The 10605-nt window shown below is 37.8% G+C and overlaps 1 protein-coding gene across 1 annotated transcript; it reads left to right on the forward strand.

Annotated features, from left to right (window-relative positions):
- Positions 1-4987: 4987 nt before the first annotated feature.
- LOC145108481 (putative protein phosphatase 2C 12) lies at positions 4988-9252 on the forward strand. Its single transcript, XM_079045510.1, has 9 exons — positions 4988-5183; positions 5510-5816; positions 6105-6276; positions 6472-6625; positions 6714-6777; positions 6882-6989; positions 8062-8187; positions 8284-8519; positions 8605-9252. The coding sequence occupies exons 2-9, from the start codon at positions 5616-5618 to the stop codon at positions 8795-8797; spliced, it is 1254 nt and encodes a 417-aa protein (XP_078901636.1). The 5' UTR covers positions 4988-5183; positions 5510-5615; the 3' UTR covers positions 8798-9252.
- Positions 9253-10605: the final 1353 nt, after the last annotated feature.

The raw sequence follows: 10605 nt of genomic DNA on the forward strand, positions 1-10605 counted from the left end.
TCCCAAAATCTTCGATTGATAACCAAAAACTTCGATTATCGACATCAAATTCTCAACTTCGTTTGCTTTTCACAGTTCAACCCAAAACGAACTCACATCGACTTCCAAACCATTTATTCCAAACCCAGTTTAACTTTCAATTTCGAGTTTGACTTCCAAACCCAAACTCATCAGTCGACAACATCAACAATCGATAACTGTTTGTTAATCGATCGTTCTTTGACTTTCAGTTTTGACTCATTAACATTCGCATATAAGAACAACGATTAGAATTTGATTTTGACTTTCAATTTGACTCGATATTCAAACGATTTCAAAATAAAACCAGTCAAAATCGAATTCAGCTTCTATTAACTACAAATTCCAGTCAAAATCGATTTTAAACAAAGATTAAGATTCGATCGAAGAGATGTTTGATTCACAGTGAGAGAAAATGAGACACATGAACTCGATCTAAAAGAAAGTCACGAAGGTACAAAACCTTAAAGCGTATGATAAAGTCAACACAATCAGCGTTTATTATGAATCGGAAGGAATTTATCATCTCTCGGGCTTAACATTGAATTAGAAACAATTTAATTTTGGGCCGATCAAACTGATGAACAGTGAAAAAATCATAAAATTGGGCTTGACAAATGAACAGTAACAGACTTGATTTTGTTTTTGTTTGGGCTTGATCTAAGCAAAAATTTATTGGATCACACAAAGGGAATTGAAACAAATTAGATCCAATGAATCAAACGATCAAGAATCAATAACGCAACGCACGAATTCAATGAGATTAAGAGAGATCATAGAGAGAGACTCACCAAAAATGCTCCAATTGTGACAAATGTTGCCAAACCGAGAATCGTTCTTCAAAAATCACGTTCATCTTTAAAGACCCGCTCTGATACCAATTGTAGTGACTAAAGAACATGGTTTGGCATGCGGAATTAAAGATTGCACAATGAACATGGTGATTTGGGTGTTCAAGAGATGTATTGAATATGTATTATGTTACAAAAAGGGACATAGATCTACATCTACATAAATAACACACACTCACACACTCAAATTTTACACCTCTTAAGCACACCTCTACAAGTGGACTAAACCCACCTTATATAAAGGTGTTTACATGTCTCTCTCTCACTCTCTATCTCATGAGTCAAAAGGCTAATACACCACATGCAAGTGGGTTTTACAAAAGTCAACACATTACAAAGTCAAACATGGATAACTTTGTACCCCAACAACTGGAAGATGGAGAGGATCAAGGGCGAGAACTCCCAGTTTGTGCTGGATAGCCGTGGATTGCTAACCCGATGCGGTCGGGTATGGGTTCCGATGTCTGGTGGGGTCAGACAGACAGTTATGGAGGAGGGTCATAAGTCTCACTTTTCTATTCACCCAGGGGCCATGAAGATGTACCGAGACCTGAGTTTGAGTTACTGGTGGCCATGCATGAAGCGATAAATCGCTTGGTACGTTGAGAGGTGCTTGACCTGTAGGATGGTCAAGGCCGAGCATCAGAGGCCGCATGGTAAGCTGCAGCCCCTAGAGATTCCCATGTGGAAGTTAGAACAGATCACAATGGAATTCATTACTAAGTTGCCAAGGACGGAGAAGGGATTTGATGCTATATGGGTCATCGTAGATCGATTGACCAAGAGTGCCCATTTATTGGCGATACGGGAGAGTTCTTCGGCCGAGAAGTTGGCCGACATATACGTCCGCGAGATCGTTGCTCGCCATGGGGTTCCAGTCTTCATTGTCTCCGACCAGGATGTTAGATTTACCTCCCGTTTCTGGAGGAAGTTCCATGAGGAACTGGGCACACGGTTACACTTTAGCACATCATTTCATCCGCAGACCGACGGTCAGAGTGAGCGGACCATTCATACCCTCGAGGATATGTTGAGGGCATGTTTCATTGACTTCGGTGGGAGTTGGGATTCCCACCTACCCCTTGCAGAGTTCACCTACAACAACATCTATCATTCCAGCATTGGCGCCCCGCCTTTTGAGCTGTTGTATGGACGGAGGTGTCGCACCCCGGTATGTTAGGGTGAGGTCGGACACAGGGTGATGGGTCGGACGGAGGTAGTATTGAAGACTACCGAGAAGATTCAGCAGATTAGGCAACGCCTGCAGACTGCTCAGAGTCAGCAGAAGAGTTACGCCGACAGACGCCGATCTGAATTAGAGTTCCAGGTCGGGGACATGGTACCTCTGAAGGTCTCGCCCTGGAAGGGTGTGATCCGCTTTAGGAAGAGGGGGAAATTGGGTCCCCGATACATTGGGCCGTTCAGGATCATTTCCAGGGTTGGCAAGGTAGCGTACATGTTAGAGCTACCAGATGAGCTCAGTCAGATCCACAACACCTTTCATGTTTCGCTGTTGCGAAAGTGCATTATGGATCAGGAGGCAGTGGTGTCGCTGGATGATATTCAGGTCGATGAGCGCCTGAATTATGTGGAGAGGCCTATGGCCATACTGGAGAGGAAGATGAAAGTTCTGCGGAACAAGGAGATACCTTTAGTAAAGGTACAGTGGGAGCATCAGAGGGGATCCGAGTGGACGTGGGAGCCGGAGGCAGAAATGCGGGAGCATTATCCGGAGTTGTTCCCCGCAGCAGACTTCGAGGATGAAGTCTAGTTCAAGTGGGGGAGAATTGTAATGCCCCAATTCTCAGGTATTGATGTTGTTTATATAAGATTTTTCTTGATTTCAAGGTCTACTCAACGAGTTGGGTGCCCGACTCGTCGAGTAGCAGCGAGTTGGACCGCGTGTTTAAGTGACCTACTCACCGAGTCCAAAGTAGGGACTCGACGAGTAGGGGCTAGAGGATGAAACCCTAATTTTCAGTGTTTTGCACCCTATTTAAAGGATCAATGGCCTCCCCAGCCTCCCCTTCACAACCCCTTTGACATTTCAAAACCCTAATTCATGTGTGTATGCTTTTTGGTGTCTGTAAGATTTGAGGAAGGATTTTTTGGTGAGAAAAGCTTGGGGAAACAAGTGATTAGAAGCAAGGAACTCGTGGGAATCAGAGATCTACTTCAGTTGGCACCCTTTTGAAGGTATTAAGCTGTTACCTTGGCTCATTTCTTCCTAGATCCCTTTTGAGTGTTTTTCTTTGGAAGCCTTCCTTGTGTTTGAGCTAAGATCTGAAGTTGCAACTTCAGATCTGAGCTCTTCTTGGTCTCTAGGTCCATAAAGTTATCAGCTTTGGCTAGTATGAGCTTTCCCTCAAGTGTGAGACTTCTTTATAAGCTTGGTTGTGTCATTTTAAGACTTTAGAGCTTTGCATGCACGTAAAGTTTGCAAGTTTACGTGATAAACATGCCTTGGGAAGCTGGATATGCAATATGGAACCTTAGCATGGCTTAAAAAGCATCTGTATGGATAAAGGACTGAAGGGACTCGGCGAATTGCATGGTCAACTCGGCGAGTCCGATGAAGATTGTCGTAGACTCGGCGAGTCAGCTAGGGTTTTCCCAACCTTTGGACACGTGTGAACTTGGCGAGTTGCAAGGGTAACTCGACGAGTTGGCCAAGGAGTCTCGGCCACCAACATTAGGAACTCGGCGAGTCACTCAAGTGACTCGGCGAGTGGCTGGTTGTACTCGACGAGTTCAGGTCAACATGGGACTGTTGACTATGACAAGTTGACTTTGATTTTGACCAAGGGTTTACTATTGGACTTCTGGGGCATTTTGGGAATTTATGAACATGGTTGGATGGTAACTATAGGTGGTGGAGTTCGTGTCGGTGATCCGAGAGGTTGAGCTTATCTTTCGAGTCGACAGTTGCGAGGTGAGTTATCCTCACTATATCAACAGGGTCTAAGGCACCAAGGCCGACCCTTTATGTTTGTATCTGGATTATGGCATGATATGTTTATTGATTACATCCTGGTTGTTAGGATGGTGATATGCTTATGCTTAGTGACCTGGTTAGGTCGGTGTCCTGGTTATAGGATAATGCTATGTTAGTGACCGGTTAGGTCTGTATCCCCGTTATTGGGATGTTGCCATGATTAGTGATCTATTAGATTGGTTTGACTGTTATATGATATGAGCTACCGTATGATATCTATGTGCACATGTTTGTTTGGTTGGGGGTTGGGTTGAGGCGGTCCTGCTTTGTGCTGTAGGCCAACATACCCGGCGAGCGGTCCGGATAGGCTGTAGGCCCTGCGAGGCGGTCCAGTCATGCCGAAGGCTCGGGAGCGGTCCAGATAGATTGCAGACCCTGTGAGGCGGTCGAGTCAGACTGAAGGCTCGTTATGCATGTTGTTCTGTATTTTTTGATTCGATATGATTATGGTTATATGATGTTGGTATTTTGGGGGTAACTCACTAAGCTTTCGGGCTTACAGTTTCAGTTTATTGTTTCAGGTACATCAAGGGATCGCGACAAGGCAAAGGTGTGATCATACAACTCCTCATGTTTTGTTTACGTTTCTGGGAAAAACTCTGATATATACTATTTTGAAAACAAATCTGTAATAACTATTGGTTTTTAATGTCTTGGAAAGTTTTAAATTGGCTTAAATTTTTGGGTGTTACATAATATATTAACAAATCATTTATTAAAATTTATTAATCATATAATAAATCAATAAATCAACCTCTCTCTCCAAGTGTCATTATATTCAGTTACCAGTTATGAGGGCAACTCAAAAAGAATTTTGCTTCTAATTAAAAGTCATACAAATTTAGTTATGAGCTTAAACACCTTAATCCAATAGTTATTTTACACATTCAATATTTATGACCGATTTTTTAGTTTTTGCTCACGACATCCTACGTGGGATAATCATTTAATAATAATATATATTTTATAAATCATGCCGATTTATTTGTTTTTAAATATATTAAAAGGAACAGTTACAGCTCATACTGAAGTCGGCTTTTTAAACCAGGAATCGGTGCGCGTTTTGTGTGTATGGACATGTCAGCACACGATCGCACATGATGAAGAACAAAAAAAAATAAAAAATAAAGTGAAAATCCAAATATAAAGAGACCACCACACTTCATCTTTACCCCTTTCTCTCGCGGAATTTTTGTAGCAAAACGAATCGAATCGGCTTCCGAAGATTATTAGATTTTGCTTTTCTGTTTCTGTAAATGCAAAATCAAATCCATTAATCGAACTTGCTACTAGCTTTTCGCCATTATCAAGTAATTTCTGTAAGTGTCTCTCCTCTTTCATTATTTTAATATATTTTAGCTATAGTTTTTATGTTTACATATAATTGCTTTTCGTAGTCGAATCGATATTCCTGCTGAAGTTTACTTGTGGATCATCCGCATTGTTTTTTCGTTTATGTTTTAATTACATTTATAACTGTTATTCGTCATGATCGAATCACTGAAAATGATCATTTATTTGAATTTTTTTAAGCATACGTGATGCTGATTTTGATTCTCATGTTTATTCTAGTATTTTTCTCCGGCTCTCTCTAGTCGTTTCATGATGTTTGATTGTTGTAAATCTGTTATATTTGGCGTTGTAGGATTATCGACTATATCATGGCGGAATATGCGAAGGTAGAACTAGAAAAGCTTAAGTTTCAAAGCTAGGGCAGAGTTGAACGATTTGAATCTGGATTTTCTAAGAAAATGTCGGCCGATAAAGGTGATCATCACACGATCCCGTTATCTGTGCTGTTGAAGCGTGAATTGGCGAGTGAGAAGACTGAGAGACCGGAGATTTCTACTGGTCAAGCTAATCAGTCCAAGAAAGGGGAGGACTTCACGCTACTCAAAAGCGAATGCCAACGGGTTTTAGGAGATGGTGTCGCCACCTATTCTGTTTTTGGGGTTTGTTAGCTTGACTATTTCCCTCTTTTACTGTTTAATATTCCTGTATCAACATGGTGCCCTTGATAATGATTGTTAGAACGCATTAGTTTATGCTATTCTATCCAATTTGCATTGCATGAATAGCTGCATGCTTTCTTTGCACACGATGGTGGATTTTTCATTTGAATCTGACAGAAAAAAGTAGATGGATAAGTAGCTGAGTTTATTGTTTTTGTTCTAAACATCTGTTTATGCCCTTACATTTCTCTTCAGTTATAGTTGCCTTACCAAACTTGAACTTTGCAGATATTTGATGGGCATAATGGGTCTGCAGCAGCTATATATACTAAGGAGAACCTATTAAACAATGTCCTGAAAGCTATTCCTACAGACCTAAACCGAGATGAATGGATTGCAGTGTTGCCTAGGGCTTTGGTGGCAGGATTTGTGAAAACAGATAAAGATTTCCAAGAACAAGGTATGCACCACCTTTTTTTTAGTTTTCTTCACAAATCATCATAAGAAGGATGACTTGAAACCAATATGTTAACTTGCACAGAGATTTAAATTTTACAAAATAGGCCACATGATTTATATTGAATGTATGTAGTAGCACAGAGTTATAAGCAACTAGTTGGGTTGATTCCTTACTTATGGATTGTTATGAATTCAGTTCAATCATCAGGAACAACTGTGACATTTGTGATTGTTGAAGGATCAGTTATAACTGTAGCTTCTGTTGGTGATTCACGTTGCATACTTGAGTCTGCAGAAGGTGGCTTATATTATCTATCAGCAGATCACAGACTTGAATGCAGTGAAGAAGAGTAAGTTATCAGATCTTATATTATGCTTTCTTTTTTGAGTCCTATTTTAGTATCTGATGATTTTTATATTATTTATTTATTTTTGTAGAAGAGAGCGTGTCACTGCTAGTGGTGGTGAAGTTGGTCGGCTGAATGCAGGTGGTGGTGCACAGGTATGTTGTATCTAGTTTTTATATTTGAAGTTATTGAAAAATGGGTTTATTTAGTTTTTATATTTAAATAAAAATATAACTTATTTAAACTTATTTTTTTGTAGATTGGTCCTTTGAGATGTTGGCCTGGTGGGTTGTGTTTGTCAAGATCAATTGGAGATCTGGATGTTGGGGAATTCATTGTTCCTGTTCCTTATGTTAAACAAGTGAAGGTCAGTTGTATTTTTGAAGGAATGGAATCCATCAAAAGAATTGGAATCTGAGGGAATTGGAATTGGAATCGGAATCTGAAGGAATCATAACATGTCACGTGTTTTGTTGCAGAAATCCAAATGAAATTCAATAACAAAAACTAAATAGCTTTGAAATTTTCACTTTTAAATAAATTTTCTATTTTTATTTATTTCCATGTATTTATTTATTATAAGGGTATTTTAGTCTTTTAAAAAAAGGAAGAATGAAATTGACTTCCTTCCACCTACCCTTAGGCTGTGCTTGACGCGCCACAACTAGCTTATATTTTGAGCTTTTTTAAATTGTCAAGTTTGACAAGCCAAAAAGTAGCTGATAAGTTAGTTTTTTATAAGGCTATGTTTGGCGTACAAGCTGAAAAGCTAGCTGGTAGCTGAAAAGATAGCTGTTAAATAAAAAGCTAGCTGATAGCTGATAAAAAATAACGTTTGGTAAAACTAGCTGAAAAGCTAGCTGAAATATATAAAATTACATAAAAGGACATGTAAGAGTATGTGTTTCTATAATTAATTAAGGGGTATATTTGGAAAATTTTAAAAAAAGCTCCTAAAAAGCTTGTCTAAGTAGCTTTTCAAAAAGCTAGCTTATAAGCCACTTTTTGGCTTACCAAACACGACAACATAAAAAAGCTCGAAAAATAAGCTAGCTTATCAGCTAGCTGTGGCGCGCCAACCACAACCTAAAGCTACTTAGACTAGCTTTTTAGGAGTTATTTTAAATTTTCCAAATATACCCCTTAATTAATTATGGAAACACATTCTTTTAAAATGCCCTTTTATGTCATTTTATATCTTTCAGCTAGTTTTACCAAACGTTATTTTTTATCAGCTAGCTTTTCAGCTAGTACGCCAAACATAACCTTAGAGTAGCTTTTCAGGAGTTTTTTAAAGATTTTCCGAATATACCCTTAATCAATTATAAAAAACATATTATTTACCAAACGCCAGTTTTTGTCAGCTAACTTTTCAGCTACCAGCTAGTCTGCCAAACATAGCATTATAGTCTATAATTATTATAATTTGTAACCTGCAGCTATCCTCAGCTGGTGGAAGGATGATTATTGCCAGTGATGGTGTCTGGGATGCCATGTCAGCAGAAGCAGCTCTAGTATGCTGTCGTGGACTGCCGCCAGATACAGCCGCCGCCCAAATTGTAAAAGTATGATTACAAACACATTATTATTATTTTTTTTATTACGGAATTAAAAGAAAATATCAATATTTAATTATTTCTTAATTTTATTTGTGTGTATAGGAAGCTGTACAGTTTAAAGGATTACGCGATGATACAACTTGCATTGTTGTTGACATTCTACCTCCAGAAAAGACACACTCTCATGTCCCACATGCAAAGAGAACTGGTAAAAGGGTATTAAAGTCAATGTTTAGGAGAAAGAGTTCAGGGTCACCCCCTCAAGTTGATGTAGGTTTACTTCAAGCAGATGTGTTGGAGGAGATGTTAGAGGAAGGATCTGCTTTTCTTTCAGAAAGGTTAGATACTAAATATCAAAATTACTATAATGCCCTCAGGTTCTGTATTCTAACAACTGATATCATATATCCGATTTGGTTGCAGGTTGGATACCAAATATCCGCTTTGTAACCTGTTCAAGTTGTTCAATTGTGCTGTGTGTCAGAAACAGATGAAACCAGGGGAGGGTATTTCAGTCCATTCAGGGACATGTAATTTCAATAAAGCAAGGCCTTGGGATGGTCCTTTCCTTTGCTTAAGCTGCCATGAAAAGAGAGAGGCAATGGAAGGGAAATGAAAATGACCATAAAGGGTACTACACTACCAACCAAATACTCAAATACTTCCCTTTTCTTTCATCTTCAACATAATTCTTTCTTAATTCTTTCTTCCTCAATCCATCTGTTGTCAGAATCTTCGGTTAAATTCCATAAATAGCAATGTACTTTCATCAGTTTTTTCTTTTATAGCATCCTACAATAATTGGAGAAAATGAAAATAGAAAGTACGTTGCTATTTCTTGTATGTAGCTGAAGAATCTTTCTCTAACTCCATGTTCATATAACAAGGAAGCCCACCTACTTTGTCTTGGTAATCATAAAGATCCAATGAATAGAATTGGACATTATTTGTTTGTAATACGAGCCTTCATTTCACAGTTCTAAAGAAAGTTTTGTAACATTATTTGCTTCTTTTGTTGTACATTAGTGATATACCCATTTGCTATAATATTATATAATTCTTTTTTCATAATGTTTTTTTTTTCTTGATATTATTAATTTAAGTAAAACACCATCATAAACTTCTACATCACTGCCTTGTTTACAGTGTCAGTAGTTTAGCATTCTTATTATTGCTTTCTTATTGTTACTACTTTCTTCCTTCACACGTTGAGGTTGTGTTAAAAGAAAGGTTATTTGTTGGAATAAAGTAGATGGATGGTAACGTGGGATAGAGTTGTTTCTTGGAAAATCCAGTAAATATAGGAAACAAAGAATGTTATCTTTTCGAAAATTAAATGGACAGAATAATTTCGATCTTTTAGAATTATAATATTCTAGAAGTATAACATTTTAAAATATATTTATGTTTTAAAACATAGAGTAAATTACACAAATCATCCCTTGTGCAAGTGTCAAAATACACGTTTGGTCTCTATTTTCAAAAAATAATTCGGATCGTCTCTTATATCGAGATATAAAAAGATGCACGCTTCATCCCTTGTTAGTTGCTTCATCCCTTGTGAGACAAAATAACTAGAGTACTCTTTGTAATTTTTTTTCATTTATTTTTGACATTTCAGATTATTTATAACTATTAAAAAATATATTTTAATAAAAATTATGGGTCCACCTAATATATATATATATATATATATATATATATATATATATATATATATATATATATATATATATATATATATATATATCACACACATACACACACTTTTTCGCTTTTGTTGAAGAATACTTGACCATCACCGATAATCTGCACAAACCTCTCCTTTGTATCACCTTGTCCTTAGACCATCCGTTATGGTAGGGAAAAGGACGCGTAGGAGCTGACATGGCATGCCAACCTACACGTGAACATCACCCCAGGTGCGCGTAGGTAGCTGATAGGAATCCATAATTAATTGGCTCAAATACTATTAAAGCAAAAGTCGCATCTAGAAGGCCCAATAAGTGGTAAAACAGGAAATTCATCTAGGTTTGCTAGGATTATAATAAATAGAGATAGGTAGCTTGTAGCGTAGTCCCATCCACGGACGAAGACAGCGAATCGGGTGAGGAGAGAGAAAGCAACGACCGTATAATCAACTTTTAAAATTAAAATAAGTTTTATTAAACTTTTAAATTTAAATAACATCTTACATCTTTTACCTATATATACTACACATTTTACCTTCATTTTACACTTCTTAAACAAAAAATTTATTCTACTTTCTTTATCTTTTCTTCAAAAATGGACCCAAACCAAAATACCTCACCCACTCCAACACTTTAACCACCCCAAACACTCCAAATGATTATCAAACATACATGCAATTGTTGAACTCTCCAATCCAACAACAACCTTTATTCACTAACCTTCCATACAACC

Source organism: Lactuca virosa, chromosome 4, assembly GCF_052849685.1.
Source record: "Lactuca virosa cultivar CGN04683 chromosome 4, Lactuca_virosa_CGN04683_v6, whole genome shotgun sequence".
Taxonomy (NCBI): domain Eukaryota; kingdom Viridiplantae; phylum Streptophyta; class Magnoliopsida; order Asterales; family Asteraceae; genus Lactuca; species Lactuca virosa.

What these genes read in the sequence shown, in the direction of transcription:
- LOC145108481 (XM_079045510.1), top strand. Translation starts at nt 5,616, where the DNA reads ATGTCGGCCGATAAAGGTGATCATCACACGATCCCGTTATCTGTGCTG. An exon ending in CTTATGTTAAACAAGTGAAG is followed by an intron (nt 6,990 to 8,061) that starts GTCAGTTGTATT and finishes TGTAACCTGCAG; the next exon opens with CTATCCTCAGCTGGTGGAAG. An exon ending in TCTGCTTTTCTTTCAGAAAG is followed by an intron (nt 8,520 to 8,604) that starts GTTAGATACTAA and finishes ATTTGGTTGCAG; the next exon opens with GTTGGATACCAAATATCCGC.